Here is a 16,704-nt window from a genome sequence, read left to right as displayed (position 1 = left end):
TTGGCGAAAACGGCTGCGAGAATCAGGAGCGCGCAGGTGAACGTTCTCCGGGAGATGAACCATGTGCCGCCGTGCCGACCCTGCGGAAAGTAGTGATTGATCAGACACGCGCAGATGCCAAGGCACTCCGTGGCCAGCGCCATCACCTGCGGGTCTACAGGCTCGTCGCCACCATGGTGGAGTGCGAAGTAAAGAAAGGGCCGGCGAACAAGCTCGCGCCAACCCTGAAAGCGGCCTTTAAGGAACACCGAAAGTTCATTCTCTGGGTGCCCTTCGAGACTGAATCGTATCACGGATGGGAGATGGTGGTACCTACAAGAACCATATATGGGCATCAGCATAGAATCTTGATATCCGTAATAAACACGTTCCTGCGCGCTCTAAAAGAAGGGTACATAGGCAACTGTATCTGATGGGAACGAGCTGGAAAAGAACGAGTAGACTGCATATCGGACACAAAGTCTTACCAGACTTCGATCTGCCGTTCGCATTCTGTGAATTGGGCGAAAGCCAGGTTTATGTTTTCCATCCAACCCGCACCGGCTTCGGTGTAGAGTACCTTGAGATGGTGGTTCAGGATCCGCCTAAAGGAGATATCTGCAGTATAAAAGAACCAGCTCTCCTCCTCCTCTATCTGTCGAGGGTTGCTTCCGCTTGAGTCAACTGAACAGCTGGATGGCGAACGCAGGCCGGTGGCCTTGGCCAGGCTCTGCGGGGGAGATGGGAACGGATAAGGGTACTCAAAGTTCTCAATCCCACTCGGCGGCAACGGCAATTCTGCCACTAGGTCGCTAGTCAACACGTTAGCAACGACCGATCAAGTAACATATGGGCAGCGATGGCTATGAGGACGAACCTTTCCGCCTTCATACATGACCAGAATATCCGTGGCTCTAGATGATCGGCCCGTTGCTCGTGCCCCACCCGGCGACGACTTAACAGGTATGTTTGGAGGCGGGAACAGGCATCCTTGATATAGTCCCATGCCTTGATGATGTTCAGGGTTGCCCTTTCGTACATGGAGGCGAGCAGCAAGCATTGAATATCAGTGATGGACGATTGTAAGAAGCCGATCCGCTTCTTAGCCTCTGTGTAGTACGCCTGTGGTGTTAATTCATCTTCTATACCCGCGGGGGTTAGTTCGACCCGGCCGGACGCTGCTACACCGTCCGAAGAGAAGGACGAGCCGCAATGGGCTAGAGCAGAAGCGAGAAGCTAGTCAGGGTCAGTCCCCAGCTGTGGTGTCCGGGTATGTACAGCACATGTCAAAGCTCACCACTAGACAGGTCCTCGCATCCCATGTGAGCCCGTGCGCCATAACATGATGAGCAGATTCTATCAATCTGTCCCCATCGAGAATCGGGTTCCTCCTATGTATCGTCGAGAGGAATGCGTAGCATAGATTGACATAATTGGCCCCATGAACCTGGTGCTTCTCTGTGAGGTCCTCTGAGGCATTCTCCTGCTCAGAGGTTGAAGGCTGCCGGTGCCCCGACGCTGCGAGGTCGACCATCTCATCTCGATCAGAGCTACAATCGAGGAGGAACGACTTGGTGTTTGATACCTTGGCAGAAACCACGTCTTCAAATACTGGCCACTGTAGTAGTGTTTCGCATCGTGTCGCCGATAAGGCCGACGCAGCATATTCCTGCCTCCATAAACTGTCACTTGCCGATGTTGAGGCCGAGGCTGTTTTGAGATCGACGCCTCGGTGTGTTCCAGCGATCGAGTACGTCTGGTCATACCTAGCGGCGGCGCCAGCAGCACTACCAGCAGCGGTCGGAGGGACCGCGTTGCCGTGGGAGAGAAGCGACTGTATCGCACTAAGACGACTCAAGATCTCCTCGCTAGCGGCATCAAAAGGTAAGCGTGCCTCCGACGAGCTCCCATACACGCATTTGGCCTTGTGCTGGGCGCAGAACCCGCAGGCCGGGCGGGCATTGTCGCACTTTGTCTTCCGGACCCGGCAGAGCTGGCATGCAGTCGCCCCACGTTTCCGGGGATGACGGGCGGTGCTTTGAATTAGATAGCTCTTGTTCGTGGTCACCTCAGCTGCGTCTCCACTGGATCCTTCGATTGGCTCCGGCCAAACTGCGCTCCCGGTGGAGGAGAGAAACATCTCCCAGGCGGCACTGCCACAAACAATCTGGGGTCAACCTTTGCAGTCGCGTCTCTGGGGTTAGTTCGGGTCCGGCAGTGTCATGCAGCGCCCACCGGGCAGGAGTGCGGGTTGAAAGGCCGTGGTGGTATTTAACAGCCTTCATTCAGGTACACGTAATTTATTTCGCCGATGGTGTGCTCAAAAGCTGATTGAGAGAGCTTATCCAAATGGCATTCGGGCAGCCAATAGCCGAACCCCAAAAGGCCCACAGTCCCCATAGTACTGCCCAATTAGGTATGCATGGAACCCTACGCCAAGGCTCACCAGCATCGCCAGCACTCGTTCCTCCTCTACACCGAGCCAGTCTATCGTCTACGCAACCCGGAGGGCTACTTCGGCTACGCAGACAAAGAAACTGCCGACCAGGCTTCAAGCCACATTGGCGAACTTGTGAAAATGGGGGGTACCTCGAACGGAATAGCCTTCGACCCAGGGACGGAAGTGAAGCACTTCTCGCGACGCCCCTGCAAAATAATTCCGCCGGTATACTACGGCGATAGTAAGAAACGCCCTGAGAAGGCCATGAGGTAGGCTAGGGATGTGGCGTGACAGCACGTTGTCTATTAAGACCACATCGAGCAGTGGACGACCAAGGCCCAAGACTTAGCCTTCCACCTAGCCCCGTACGAGGAGCCATCAGAGCATTCGTCGAGCCGGTATTGCTCTACAGCGCCGAAGCCTGGTACCCTAGTCTGACTCAACAACAATGGACAACCAGAGGGTACAAGGTCGGTCAAACGACTGGACGTTGCCCGGAAGATGAACAAGCCGGCCAACCTCTCGATGCGAGCAATCCTGCCGCTGTGGAGGACCACGCCGACAAATGCTATGCGTTGACCATCATGGCAGACAAGCCCAAGTCAGGGTTCTGCCCAACCGCTTGGGAGACATACGGTTCAGACCAGCCCCAATCTCGCAGGATATCCTCCAAAACAGTGGTGAGTCACACGTCCACAAGCATCCGATAGACTATCATTCCCTTGGTGCAAGCAGATATGAAGGATGAACAGACATGTCTCAAACTTACAACACATGGCAGTAAAGGAGCATACGGCCCCGGTTCATCATCGCAATGTCGTCCAATAATGGACCCTCTGGTCGGACGCTAGCTTCCCGCCAGATGATGCACTCCGCGTAATCGTGTGACTCTGCTCTCCAAGTTGTGCCTGCTCGTTTCTGGTCTCTCAATCCCAGCCGGAATGTCCCGCATCACCTACACGTCATTATAAGGTTTACTCTTACTCTTATATGGTAGAGACCTCCTCCCTATTCAAAGCTGTAACCGATTCCAGTTCTCTTTATCTCACTAGCCTCAACTAGAGTCAAAGTGGCTACCTCTTCCAATTGAGAAAATGCGCCTCTCCCTCGTGCTAGCTACCCCCCCAATTCCCCTATTCTGACCGCAAATTCCAAAACCAAATAGAACACCGCAAATTCCGATCATGGTAAGCCGGAGCCAAAGCTCAAACTCGCCATGTGTCAGAACAGCGCCCCTCCTTTCCCCTTCAAAACCATCTTAATAATACTAAATTTACTGAGAGATGCACTTCCGCATGACTAGTGAGATGGATGTACTACCTACTCCGCATTACACCGTCCATCTTTAAACACACTAATATATCAGGATCCAGCATGTGTATGATCAAGAAAAGGTTCTCAGGCCGCCGTCTTGTCCACTCTATCATCTTACAGGAATGCGGCGACAATCATAGCTCCAGCAGCGAGGAGAATGTTCGCAGACGAGAGGGTCGAGGCACCGTCTAGATTCCATCAGCGTCTGGTGTCAGAGGGACATGAATAAGATAAATTAGAACAAACTATACCTTCAGAAACCTCCTCATTGGTCTCCTCTTCAGAGTCACCACTCCCGCTCTCACTGTCGCTGCTCGTCTCATCCCTAGAATCACTTTCGTCTGCAGTGTCACTTCCACCACCACTTTCAGTGTCCACACTATCACAAACACCCCGAAACTGATTATTAATATCCTCAGGCCCAAGCATCATAGCCCGGATATCCTCTTCGTCGCAGTTCGAGTTCGGACACTGAAGCCACTCCTCCAGCACGGTGAGCGTGGTCACGTCGCCCTCGCAGAAGCATGCAGCGTCGTCTAGGCTGCAGCTGTAAAGGGACTCCATGGTGTCCAGTGCGCAGGAGTGCACGCATCCCGGGAGGAGGTCTCTGATGAGGTCTTCGACTGAGGTTTGGGCGAGGACCGGGGCCGGGAGGAGGAGGAGGAGGGGGAAGGTGAGAGTGCGGGTGAGTATGCTACGCATTTTTGATCCGGCGCCCAGAGGATCTGAGATAGACTCGTTGAAAAAAATGGATACAAGAAGAGGAGCAAATGACGGAGGCAGGGTCATCGGGCATTTTATAGGACGTTAAGACGGTGAGAGAACGTTGCCGGGGAGCCTCATCGGCGAGGAAAAGTTGATTGCCAGTCCACCATTGGAGAGACCAGCGAATCAGCTCGTTGTTGTGATCATCTATCGCCTGTAGCCAAGCGCGTAAGGGCAAAAGTTAGGGCTTGGCTGGTGCGAGCCAGTGCCCGTCTGTTGGAAACGGTCTTGGCCAGTGGACTTGGCCGCCATCAATACGAAATCCGGGGCAACGCGAGGATGTCATTGGTCGCCCATCGATTTGCAAGGGGTTTTGGCAGGCGCCTAGGTGGTAAGTGACCCCATGGAAGAGAAATAGATGAGTAGCCCACATGCACATGGCAGTGCAATGTCAAGCGAGATATCTGCCACATGGTTGGGGTCGCTGATGACACTCTGTGATTGTCTTTCGCGCGTCCGTCTATATCCGAAGGTTTTGTGATAATTCCATCCATCATTACTACTATGGAAAGTGATCGCCAAGACCATTAGAGCTAGGTGAAGTGGTAATCCTGCAAGTAAGCGAGTTTTGAAAGAACTTTTAACCATGAGAAGATGCAATCTAGGCTATGCTGCAATGCAAACTTTGAGTTTTACGCGAGATTGCCCCCAAGGGAATGATGGCCTTCATTCACCCTCGTTCTGTTCTTGAGGCGGTACCATGATGAAAATACTACTTGTCCTCTGGTATGTTATCTATATTACCACGGCTATAGCCAAGGGTTAATACGCGGAGACTGGGAGGAAAGTACGTAGTGCTCTGTCAAGACGAATAGTATGACCTTGAGAAAGGCTCATCAAGAAATAAATAAGCTTCATTCAAGGGCCTCTAACGTGGTTTTCCGAAGAGCGAATTGAACTACTGAACAATGTGGGCAATCATCTCGCACGCTGGAAACTGTGGCTTGAGTCTTGTCTTGGTTGCGCTTGGTTCCTTCATCTTTGTAAATCACTCTGCCAATGACCTTTCTTTCCAGGCGTCTAGCCTGGGTGACAAATATACATACGTGTTTATCATTTTGTATGTATATCCGCCCTCACCATGATACCCACCCCAGTCCTACAATCCCAAACATACCATTCAAGCACCTCGATTGGTTTTAGATCTTCATTCATATCATTGCTCCACTGAGAATGAGTCGGCAATCATACTTGTAATGGTTCCTGTGAACTGAGAACGAGAGGTTGGTTACTACGATGCAGCAGTCTGAACGTGGTCTATGGACCGACGATAGAGATTGGGCGAGGTCTCAATCAATGTCATCGACCGGAATCTATCTCACGCAGCTCAGGTTTGTCGTAATAATCAGCAGCAGGACAGGGGGGATCCTCTAGCCCAGGATAGTAGTAGTAGTAGTAGTAGTAGTAGTAGTAGTAGTAGTAGTAGTAGTAGTAGTAGTAGTAGTAGTAGTAGTAGTAGTAGTAGCTATCATTGGTTCATCGCTATGTCACTGGATGAAGGTAATCGGCCAAGGCTCTCTAGGCTTATATAGTAGCCCGCAGAAATTTTCTTCCTTTAAGCATGTTGGGTCCTGATCGCTGGCATACTTCAATACAGCTTGGTTGCTCTGCGACTTCATCGGCCGGGCACCATTGCTACCTATAAACCTATAATATGGCTACAACAATTGCAAAAACGAAGCGAACTTGCTCCACCGCAATATACCCGCATACTCATCCAGCTCTCTACCTTCCCCTCCTTCCATGCGCAAGGCCCGGATCCTTGACCGGAAGCCCTTCTCATACCCGATCTCGCTTGCGACGAGGCGCAGCAGAGTCCTGGATACCATCAACTCCAAGCACAATTGTCCAATGTGAAAGTGGGAGAAGAGGGAGAGGCAGGGACGCACCATAGGATAAAGCGCAATCCAGTGGAATACACACAAGGTAAAGAGCCCAACCGAAGGAGTGGGCCGAGCCGCGCAAAAGCCGAGCGCACGCGTATGTCCGGCCAAAGAGCGAACCGTTCTGCGCGCTCAGGGCTGCTGGGGACCGGAACGAGGGTAACCCCATCCCAGACCACCTCGTAAGGTACCCGGAGCTTGCGATCCGCGCCAGTGGGCTGAGAATCTCACGATCTCGTCGCCGAGGGTGATGTATGGGAGTGCGACGCAGATAATACCGTGGTAATCGTGAGCGAGACGTGTCATCGGTTGTGGGGGTCGACTTTGACAACCCAGGCGGAGATCAGGCCCTGGGGGGCCGTGGACCGCAGGATTTGGAATGTGATGAAGAAGCTCTCTGCCACGACGGTTGCGACGGCGAAGACGATGATCACGTTGACGAAATTTGGGAGGCTGCTGGTTCCGTACGAGTCGATCGCGATGACAACATGGATGGTGTGCTGCCGCTACTAGCGAGGAAATCGTCATGAATCAGCGAGTTGAAGATCCTAACGAGAGTAACAGAACCATTGAAGCTGTTGAGGAAACCTTGCCCATCCTGTCAGTTCTTGCCATGGGGTATCGTTCTTTCGGGACGGCGCTGAAGAGGGGGCGGTGTCGGCAATAATGAGGAGGATGACGACGAGGATCTTCACGATTGCCGTGACGTATTCCAAGGTATTGGAGATGGTGGTAGGGAGGCGATGGGTTAGGGACACGATGAGAATCACCTGCAAGACTCTCCCTGCACTTGTTAGTCTAGGATGCTGGGGATGGGTCATTCGGGGACTCACGCCACACAGCTTCACGGGCCGATTTACGGGCCCAGCATTACATGAGAATGGGGAAGAAGGTCGCTGTCGATGTGATGAGAACCTTGTGGCGAAGGAATAGGGCACCGTCGTTGAAGCGGTCGGCCTTGTCGATGAAGTTCCGCAATGCGGAGAAAGCGAGGGTCATCTCCAGACGAGGCTGAGGACAGCTCAAATGTAAAGACCGACAACTGCAGAATCCAAGTGCCGCAACAGGCAGGGGTGAGACGTTGGAGAATCTATCAAACTGTCCCAACTACATTCAGAGTAATAGAGACAAACGGATGAAGACTTGGATAATACGCGTATGAACAGGGGCTGGTAATAATGGTACAGCAGATTTGGGTATTTTTATTTTTACTCTATTTTGAGACAGTGGTCCTCAACTGGGTTTCTTTTTCTCATTTTTTTGTTTGTTTTATTTCCGTGTTTCAGTTGACCTAAAAACCCCAAAAGAGAGAAAAGAAAGAGAGTCAAGAGGCAAACAAAGCAACCAAAACTATTCCTGGCAACTCTTTGACTGCAGCCATGTCCTCTTTCGAGCTCTCTATCGACAAAGAAGGTGAACCTCAGTCACGGTCAAAAACCCCATCTACTCTCCGTCTACTGCAGCCATATCCAAAACCGTCTCCTACATCCTTTTCCATCTAACTTGATTCGCATCTTCTGAGTATCCACCACCTACAATTTCTATCATGGCCAAGAAAACCGCTACTCGAATCCACTCCCCTGTCCCGAACCGTGAGTCTGATAACCAGACCGCACAAGGTACATCGCTCGGAGCTTCACCCAGCAGCACTACCCAAGCTAATCGGTCTACCTGGTTTCTAGCCTCTTCGCCCGCACCCGCCGACGTCAAGCGCCCAACGAGCATGGAGCGCAAGAGGAAGGCAATCGAGCCCCCGGACAGTCCGCAAGATCCAACGGGAGGATCAAGCTCGATTGAAGCACAGTCTTCCGAGGGTTGTGAGCCGGGGGTGGAGCAGCAGGCGCCTGGAGCTTCTGTTGAGCCTCTGGACAGTCAGGTTGATCCAGCAGAACGACCCAGCTCGATCGAAGATCAGACCTGCGACGATCGTGAGCCAGAGGTGGAGCAGAATTTGCCTGAAGCATCTGGCGAGCCTCAGGACAGTCCGGACGATCCAACGGAACGGCCCAGCTCGATCGAAGATCAGACTGCCGATGGTTGTGACCAGGGGATGGAGCAGCAGGGTCCTGGGGCTTCTGCCACGCCAGACAGCTTCTCCGCCAGCGATGCAGAGGCCAAGCAATGCATTCCTTCCGACCAGCATTCCTGGGGTAAGTGTCCTAACGGCCCTTTGCGCCCGCTTTGCTAAGCAAAATTGTTTCCTCCTAGCCGATGCCAGCGACATCTGCTTCCAGAAACCTGCCACAACACCGCGTGACGATTCCCCTCTTCCCCTCTCTCGTGCTGGTCACCGAGCAAGCAACGGCATCCTGAGACTTGCATACATCGGCTTCGCAGCGGACAAGACCGAGTGCATCGTTGCCATCGAGGAGCCTGACGACCAGCAGGCTCAGGACCGTACGCTCGCACGTGATTGTATTGCTCTCTTCGCCAAAGGAGGATTCAACGCCGTCGCCCGCCTTGTCGAACCGCTTGTCCGACCGTTTGCCGAGGCGGCGTCCAAGGCTCCTGCAGAGACCTTTGAGTCCTTCTTGTCGCGCGCAGAGACCTACTTGAAGCTGGATCCCGACACCGAAACGCTCGAGCAGTTCCCGGATTTCCCCCTGGAGCAGATGCCCGAACCGATTGACTGGAACTACATCAAGGACAAAGTCACTCAACTCGATGGCCGTCTGTACCAACTCTCGGATGTCGAGCACTTTCGCCAACTCACAAAACGAGTCTATGAGGTTACGATCAATGGGGAACCCGTGATATATAAAAGGGCGGACTGTTATTACTCTGTTTGTCGCGAGCTTAATGGGCTACAGGGGGCGGAGCTGCTGAACATCCGCGCACCAAGGCTTGTAGGGGTCATTGGTGCTGATACTCCGTGGGGTGGCCTCTTGATGACCTTGGTCCCCGCTTCCTTTGATCTCTCCGACCTGAAGAGTCCTGCCGATGGCTCGGGCGACTCTGCACCTCGACTTCAAGCAACTACCGCGCAGCGTCGGAAATGGTTTGAGGACATTTCCGCTGCGTTTGAGGGCTTCCACCGCTACAACTTCGCCTACGGGGATGTGAAGCCGGCAAACATCTTGATCGATGACGACCGACAGGCATGGCTTATCGATTTCGAAGGGGGTCTTACCCCCGGCTGGGTCGATAAGAACCTGCTGGACACGGTGGAGGGAGACTTGCAGGGCTTGGCGAGACTGCGTGAGTTCCTAGGCTTGCCGGAATAGACAGGAGGTACGGGGATTGTGGCATTCGTTCCTTGCTGCTGAGCTGTATGTGGGAGAGATCGACCGATAGGATAGTAGCTAATCAAACACTCTTTACTTTCCGATGCCGTACTGGAGCCTGTGACTTTGTGGTTTCCTCATCCATCTGGATGCTGGAGTGGACATATTCTTCCCCGGTGAACCCCGACCCCGGGGCAACAGGCTGTCACATTGGAGATACATGCACCACATTCTTGATGATGCAAGAGGGTGTCCCCACTGCGCATCCCCGTAGAACCCAAAGCAGATGACGCCGAATCTGCACCAGTTCTCTGCCAATGTAGCTGCAATCTCTCCAAAAGAATATGAGTGAGACAGGCTCACGGGGTCTAGACCCTGTCAGCAATAAATGCTACTGTCATTGGCTTAATGAGCCACTTTGTCTGGCAGTGCCCAGCTGACCGACAGAATTGAGTTTGTCGCAGCTGGCCCCAACCACAAGCTGTGCTCGGAGTTGCATGCATCATATCAACCGGCTTTGGGTATTCCTGGAGCGCTGCTCAAGCCAAACAGTGCAACATGTGCAAACCTTGTAACCACCTTCTCTCCGCGCCCCCTAAGTGCATAAAGGGACCCTCAACACCCACCATCTCCTTCACCTCTTTCCACCCTTTCCTCCCATCCTCCGTCTTTCCCATCTTTTCCAGGTCTCTCCTCTACTTCTCCGTCCCCTCCATCACGCTCGAATTCCCTTTTCCCAGTCCTCCTTTAGTCTTCAAGACCGGGAACCTTCGTTGCTAAACAACGCTACGTGACCGAGCTGGTAATACCATCTCTTTTCCTGGCCGACCTTCTGTCAAGACATTCATGATGCTCACTTTCTTCTAGCGCGACCCATTCCGACCGCGACAATGCCTCGCGGCAACGGACAACCGAAGAGCGACAACCCCTCGCAGCAGGATGAACATTCTGCCCCAGCGGCCGAGGGCACAATCACGATTGAGAGGGTGCGAGTTCGCGGAAACCAAGTTGATTGCTTCGGCGTCCAATTTAGACCACGACAGACTAACCCTATCACCCCGACGCAACCTCCCAACGAGGCCGCCCAGGCTGCACAGGGCCCGGCGACAGGCACGGCAGCTGCGCAGCGGCCACAGAGGGGCGGTTTTGGAGGCGCGCAGAACCGGAGGGTGACGGACCTCAAAAAATAGGGGTCGATGGAGCATCTCGGGCATTTGAAGGGTCGCAGAAGGGGAGTCAGGGGTTGCAGTCGGGGTAGTTAGGCGAATGATGTAGGGAAATTGAACTTGGGATTTGCTCGCTCTGCTCTGCTAGCGTTCGCTTCACTGTAAGCGACCGTAGTTCCTCTTTCTCCGTGCAATGACCTAGTCGAATGTCAAACCCCCCCGCCTACGAATTCTATGAGATCGCGGTGCGTTTGCAATGCTGGGCAAAGTGAGAAACTCTCCAGGCCTCTCAGTCGGTGGGCAGCGTAGGCGAAAGCGCAGGCTGCATCTCGTTTGACTCACAAGCCTTCGATCAGCTGCGGTTTGCAGCCTGCCGGACGGACTGTCCACGGTCAGCTGCAAGCCCACTGCTCCCTAGAATGGATCAGCAAAAACACTCATCTACGACCAGACTTTATATCTCTGAGACGGCTGATTCAGAATAATCAGCGCAGGTCGGAGGATCGCGACGTTGGCAAGGGCATTGCAGGTTTTTGCTTTTTCCGCTCGTGTGCTTCTTGCGCTCGGTGTCTGGTCCTCCAGCTCTGTCGACCGCCTCACACTCCAGACACGATGGGAGGCTGGTCACTGGCTCAGAGCCCAGAGTGAGCCCAAACAACCGTATGTTGTGGTGGAAGTTGTGGCGGCTGCGGCAAATGTCCCCAGGCAGCGAGCTGCAGGACGACGTTTCCCCAGATTTCCCCTGACCTCCGGGCCAGCGCCCAGGGCTTTGAGAGCAGTATCCGAAAGGTGCCCTGGGCCGATGAGCACCGGAGGCTTCGCCAATGTATCCTTCGCCCATGTGCGGTGAGACCTGAGTCTCCGCCTCTCCGTGTCTCAATAATTGCGCTGCCCTGCGAAGCAGCAGACATCTTCCGACTCAAACAAAATTCTCGGCTTCCTTCCCCGGAAGTGCGCGTATGAGATGGACCTGTGGAGGGCTGGTATCGGAGTGAAAAAGCAATGATGCGGCGTGATGATTGGGCTGATATCGTGACAGGTGTGGGGAACAATAACCGAGGAGGGCTTAGTAGATTTTGACCTCACCTGGAGCTACAAACAAGCAGAAGCAACAAATTGAGCGAGAGCAGCAGAGCTTGTCTCACTGATCGGATAACTGCACTGGTTGCCTGGCTGGCCAGACCGCCAGCGCGTTGATCTTTCTCGTCTCCTTCCCTTTCTCCCCCCTTTCCCCGGTTCCTCTGCGATCCCATCCCACCGCATCCCATTGCCGGAGTCGCGGCGGAGGTTACTCGCGGAGCTCCCGATGGGCATCTTAAGGAGTGAGCTTAGCAGCATGGCTATGGCGGGACAGATCAGTTTTCGTTGCAGGTGGTGGGAAAGTCTCTCGGGCGCTGTCAAGGCAGGATCCCGCAGTATTGAGACATCCAGAGATGATCGCAGCACTGCCCCACGGAACATTGCCATCGCTCACCAGGCAGCTCTCTCTCTCAAATTGGGTACCGACATGGCCGAGCCTGGAATGAATTCGCTCCTCACCCCGCCGCCTCACTCAGGTAGGTCTTGGCTCGTACGCCCAAGGCTGGAGCATTGCCCAACTCTCTTGACGGTAGGACCGCAGTAGACACAGCTAGAAGTAAACTCGTAGCCGGCCAGATTGTGAGCCACAAAGGAAAGCCATAGATGGAGGCACGAATGGGCTCCCCGCCCCGTCGCTGCTCTCAGATGAGTGGTGTTGACTCCCACGCTTGGTGCCGGAGCTCTGCCAATCCTCTCCATGGTGGGTCTGGAGGAACCACAGCTCCAATGGACATCTCATCTGCTGCGCGAAGCCGGTCTAAATTTTTTGAGTTGCGAAGAGGGCCAAAGGTGAAGATATCAACTAGCCGTGACAACAATAAGAGGCTCATCTGGTGTCCGTTCCCCGCGCAGAACAGGACACGTTTGGCGACAGCTCGTTGGATGCGGAGTGGCCGAGTGACTAGGAGTGACTCTCGGCAATGCCACCGCTCCGCCAATAGCCACTGGGGCCTCCCTCTCGAGAAGACCAACAACCTCGCATGGCCCAGGACACGGTAGGGATTGACCCTGTATTCCAGGCGTATCGAGGGCGTCAGCTGGGTATCAAAGCTAAACTGAGCGGCGGCTTTCCATTCCGCAACACAGCCCCGTCCCGTTTCCTCTCTCTCCCATCTCCGCTCGTCGTTCCGAAGCTTTGTGTTGTGAGCAGCGGTTCTGGTAGTCCATCCCCGAATCCTTCCAGCCTGATCTTCTCTCCCTTCTCATAGAATCAAGGCTCGAGGGGTTTGCACTGAACGCTGTCAGAGGGGACGTTGACGTGTGTCACAGCGGTACTTTTAACTCTCACTGTAACTAATCTTTATGCTACGATCGTATCTCCAAGCTACAGAGCAAAGTTGTAGGCAAGAATTAATTGAATTCTAAGCATAAGGAAGAAACAAAACTAGTTTTAGTAGTTAAAGAATATTTATATTCAAGGCTTAGTTATCTACCAAGTTGACCAATCCACACCGTACTTTTTCGCCTAAAAGGTATACTCCAGTTTTTCCCTCCTGCTCCCAAGGAATAAATTGCTTCTATTACGCGTTGCGTGGTATCGGGTGCCAGGTGATGGCCCCCGTGACTCAGAACGAATACGAGGCGGCTTGAATCTTCCCCCCTCTCAATCATCCAACTTCGCAATTTTTTTGGTAGAGCTACAGTTCTGTGCTGGCCTTTACTCGGGGTATCTTGCGAGACCATTTCCTGACTAGGTGCTCATCAGTCACCAATCTGATCATTATTGTCGACCGAGCACATCGCTCTAAGTACAGCGCACCAATGCCACGTCTGCTTGACACCGTGAAATTCCTCCTCTCCAAAATCCCCTTGGCTCTTAAGACAACCTTTTCTCACATCTTCGGATGGAGCCCAACGTCGCAGAAATGGGATCTCCGCACTGCACTGATAGTAACCATACTCCGAGATATCCTCTGCAACTCTCCCCCATCAACTATCACCGAGCAGCAACAAACCACCATGCACGATCCCGGCGTTAAGGGAAACATGTGGATTAGCAGAGTCACTATACCCCCAGAGAACGGCCTTAGAGATGTCTTGTTCACCGCAATTCGATCGCTAGGGACAGGGACAGAAGATTTCTCAAAACCCTTATCCGAACCCATTACAGCGGAATGGACGGGTTATCGGGCTAATGCATCGGCGAAGACATCAGAGCCAGCGATATCCGAGGCCGAGAAGTTCCGCTGCCTGATGGGGGAGGTTAAGAGTGACGTGACGGTGCTATATTTCCACGGTGGCTCTTATTATCTCATGGACCCGTGCACACATAGAGAGACTGTTGCCGGGTATGCAAAACTCACCCAAGGCCGTGCGCTCTCCGTGCGATATCGTCTTGCACCGCAGAATCCCTTTCCAGCTGCCCTCCTCGACGCTTTGACTGTGTATCTATCGCTCTTGTATCCTCCTGAAAACGCATTCCATAACCCAGTCCCGCCCTCTCACATCGTGCTAGCCGGTGACTCAGCAGGCGGCAACCTCGCAACCGTCCTTCTGCAAACAATACTCCACCTCCATCGAACCGCATCACCTAGTACACTCCCAACCGTCCTATTCCATGGCAAACATGTCCCTATCCCCCTTCCCGCTGGCATCGCCCTAAACTCGCCATCCCTAGACCTGACCCGCAGCATGCACAACACCGAAATAGGCACCCGATACGACTACCTTCCCCCGCCCTCCCTGAACCCAGCAAATTCTCCACCATGCACTATCTGGCCCGCTAATCCACCCCGCGCGGACCTGTTCTGTGAAGGAAATGCCCTCTGTCATCCTCTTGTCTCGCCGGTCCTGGCGGACTGGAGTGGTGCTCCGCCGATGTTCATTTCTTGTGGGCAGGAGCTGGTTGCAGATGAGTGTTGCTTCCTTGCGCAGAGTGCTGCGAGGAAGGGGGTTGTGGTGGTTTGGGAGCAGTATGAGGCTATGCCGCATTGCTTTGCACAGATTTTGGCTGGGACAAGCGTTTCGGGGAGGGTCTTGGAGGGGTTTACGCGGTTCATTTGGGATATTGTGAGGGCTCCTGGGTCTATCAAAACGCATGGGGAGTTTGTTGAGGCGAAGACGTTGAGGAGCTTGGCTGTTGATGTGCGGAACCTTGTTGATTTGGATCTGGACGAGGTTAGGAGGAAGGCCTATAGCACGCGAGATGATATTGTGCGTGAGTTTGAGGGTAGAAGGTAGATAGTCTTTGGTTGTGACATAGCATATACTGTATTCTGACAATGGCAATCTCTGCTCTGTTGTCTTCAAATGGGCTTATCCAAAGCAACAGCAAGCTAGTGTTTTCTCAAATCCCTTTCTTTATATTAAAGACGCCATAAACCTGAAGCCTCATGATTAGCTAAATAGTACATAGCCTTTATTAGTTAAGGGCTTATATAATGGACTAATATAATAGATGGCTTAGGACAAGCCTGCTGGTTAGGGGGGATAGTTATTATAGTAGATGTGGTAGATCACCTAATTACATGAATTAGGGCCTGGCTAAGCAAGCTCAGCAGTGATAGCCTTTCTGGTTGTACGAACGGTTCTGCCTAAATCGGCCGCCTGTTACACAGTGTAGGATAAAAGTTGAAGCTGAAGGAAGTTAACAGATTGCTAAAACAGTTCAGCGCCTACGTCATGCCATGGAATTTTCTAGGTTGTGAAGCGTTGAAATTATTTTACGAGCTCTGTATGAAACACAGGCGGATGACTCTGTCAGAACAGTGTATTGTATAAAGCATTAACTTACAACTAATCTATATATGTCCTAATGCAACTTGGCATTCCTTTTCAAACATTGAATAAGAGTTTTGGGGGTCAGGATCCTTTTGCCGGTCACTGTATTCTCTTTAGCACATCAAGGCAGCCCGACGGTTCTGTGTGTTGAACATCGAGACGAACTTCGGTTTCTGCTACGCCTAGCCAGACTTGCGGGGACCCTGGCTGATGTCGTGGGTAGCAAGGTAGGCTTGTGGATGGTCAGAGTCTCGGTTTGTCCGTTAGGTTTCTCTGCGACTGTTGAACACTGACTGCCACGGGGACGAGGTGGGTCAGGTGGATCCAGCCAGTGGAAGAAGCGGGACTCGGGCAAGGGACAAGTGTTCAACACTCGGGAGGGTTGGTCAATCTCTCTGTCCTGATTAGCCATGAAGAAGTAAAGTGTTCAGCACTCGGGGAAGGCCGGTCAATCCATCTGTACTGGTTAGCCATATGGGTCGTTGGTGGACTGTTTCCTGCTACCCATCTGAGTTTGCGGACGGTGCGCGTCTTGGTTGTGTTGCGCTTGTCTGCTAGGTTTGTTCTACAACTGTTGAATACTGACTTTGTTGAATGGACTGCGAACGGGCTGAGGTGGGTCAGGTGGATTCGGTCAGTGGAAGAAACGGGACTCGGGCAGGGGATAAGTGTTCAGCACTCAGGGAAGGTGGGTTAATCTGTCTTCACTGATTAGCCTTGTGGGTCGTTGGTGGACCCTTTCCTGCTAATTATCTTCGCTGGTGTATCACTATGAGGATGAAGATGACAAACTTGATACTAAGGATGATCCATGTTCTTCATGGTTCATAGCGCAATTAAGGTGAAAGAAAGAGGGAGATCACGTATATAAGTGGTGCGTGGGGCCAAGGAGCGCGGTTAAGACCCCCCGTCTTGCTGAGCATCTCGTCAATCAACTCCCTCCTGGACTGTGCTGGTAGTACTATTAGGCTCTTCTCTATCAGCAGGAGGGCGCGATCATTTTTGAGGAGTACGTCGAAGCCTTAGTACATGGGCTTCGAATTACGACTCCCCTGACTCAACGTCTTCGCCTGTCAAGGAGAACGTTTTCGTCGTTGAGGTGGTCTCTGGCGGAGAGCAAACCAGGGCACTTT

The 16,704-nt window shown here is 52.9% G+C and overlaps 6 protein-coding genes across 6 annotated transcripts; 3 read left to right on the top strand and 3 right to left on the bottom strand.

Moving 5' to 3' along the window:
- Positions 1 to 463: 463 nt before the first annotated feature.
- BJX68DRAFT_266863 (uncharacterized protein) lies at positions 464 to 2,119 on the bottom strand (the record flags this gene model as incomplete). Its single annotated transcript, XM_071045632.1, has 3 exons — positions 464 to 791; positions 857 to 1,215; positions 1,277 to 2,119. The coding sequence occupies 3 exons, from the start codon at positions 2,117 to 2,119 to the stop codon at positions 464 to 466; spliced, it is 1,530 nt and encodes a 509-aa protein (XP_070899151.1).
- Positions 2,120 to 2,401: 282 nt separating this feature from the next.
- BJX68DRAFT_266862 (uncharacterized protein) lies at positions 2,402 to 3,129 on the top strand (the record flags this gene model as incomplete). Its single annotated transcript, XM_071045631.1, has 2 exons — positions 2,402 to 2,660; positions 2,744 to 3,129. 2 exons carry the CDS (start codon positions 2,402 to 2,404, stop codon positions 3,127 to 3,129), a joined length of 645 nt encoding a protein of 214 aa, XP_070899150.1.
- A 718-nt stretch (positions 3,130 to 3,847) lies between these two features.
- On the bottom strand, positions 3,848 to 4,435 carry BJX68DRAFT_266861 (uncharacterized protein; the record flags this gene model as incomplete). Its single annotated transcript, XM_071045630.1, has 2 exons — positions 3,848 to 3,921; positions 3,985 to 4,435. The coding sequence occupies 2 exons, from the start codon at positions 4,433 to 4,435 to the stop codon at positions 3,848 to 3,850; spliced, it is 525 nt and encodes a 174-aa protein (XP_070899149.1).
- Positions 4,436 to 6,683: 2,248 nt separating this feature from the next.
- BJX68DRAFT_266860 (uncharacterized protein) lies at positions 6,684 to 7,380 on the bottom strand (the record flags this gene model as incomplete). The annotated part of the gene is made up of 3 exons (XM_071045629.1): positions 6,684 to 6,887; positions 6,970 to 7,165; positions 7,256 to 7,380. 3 exons carry the CDS (start codon positions 7,378 to 7,380, stop codon positions 6,684 to 6,686), a joined length of 525 nt encoding a protein of 174 aa, XP_070899148.1.
- Positions 7,381 to 7,927: 547 nt separating this feature from the next.
- On the top strand, positions 7,928 to 9,605 carry BJX68DRAFT_266859 (uncharacterized protein; the record flags this gene model as incomplete). The annotated part of the gene is made up of 3 exons (XM_071045628.1): positions 7,928 to 8,000; positions 8,064 to 8,531; positions 8,590 to 9,605. 3 exons carry the CDS (start codon positions 7,928 to 7,930, stop codon positions 9,603 to 9,605), a joined length of 1,557 nt encoding a protein of 518 aa, XP_070899147.1.
- Positions 9,606 to 13,474: 3,869 nt separating this feature from the next.
- Positions 13,475 to 15,080, top strand: BJX68DRAFT_237293 (alpha/beta hydrolase). Its single transcript, XM_071040168.1, has one exon. The coding sequence runs from the start codon at positions 13,613 to 13,615 to the stop codon at positions 15,029 to 15,031; it is 1,419 nt and encodes a 472-aa protein (XP_070899146.1). The 5' UTR covers positions 13,475 to 13,612; the 3' UTR covers positions 15,032 to 15,080.
- The last annotated feature ends 1,624 nt before the right edge of the window (positions 15,081 to 16,704 follow it).

This window comes from Aspergillus pseudodeflectus (genome assembly GCF_044049435.1).
Source record: "Aspergillus pseudodeflectus strain CBS 756.74 chromosome Unknown BJX68scaffold_21, whole genome shotgun sequence".
NCBI lineage: Eukaryota > Fungi > Ascomycota > Eurotiomycetes > Eurotiales > Aspergillaceae > Aspergillus > Aspergillus pseudodeflectus.
This window is presented reverse-complemented; position numbering and strand designations above follow the sequence as displayed.

Coding starts and splice junctions, on each gene's coding strand:
- BJX68DRAFT_237293 (XM_071040168.1), top strand. CDS start 13,613: ATGCCACGTCTGCTTGACACCGTGAAATTCCTCCTCTCCAAAATCCCC.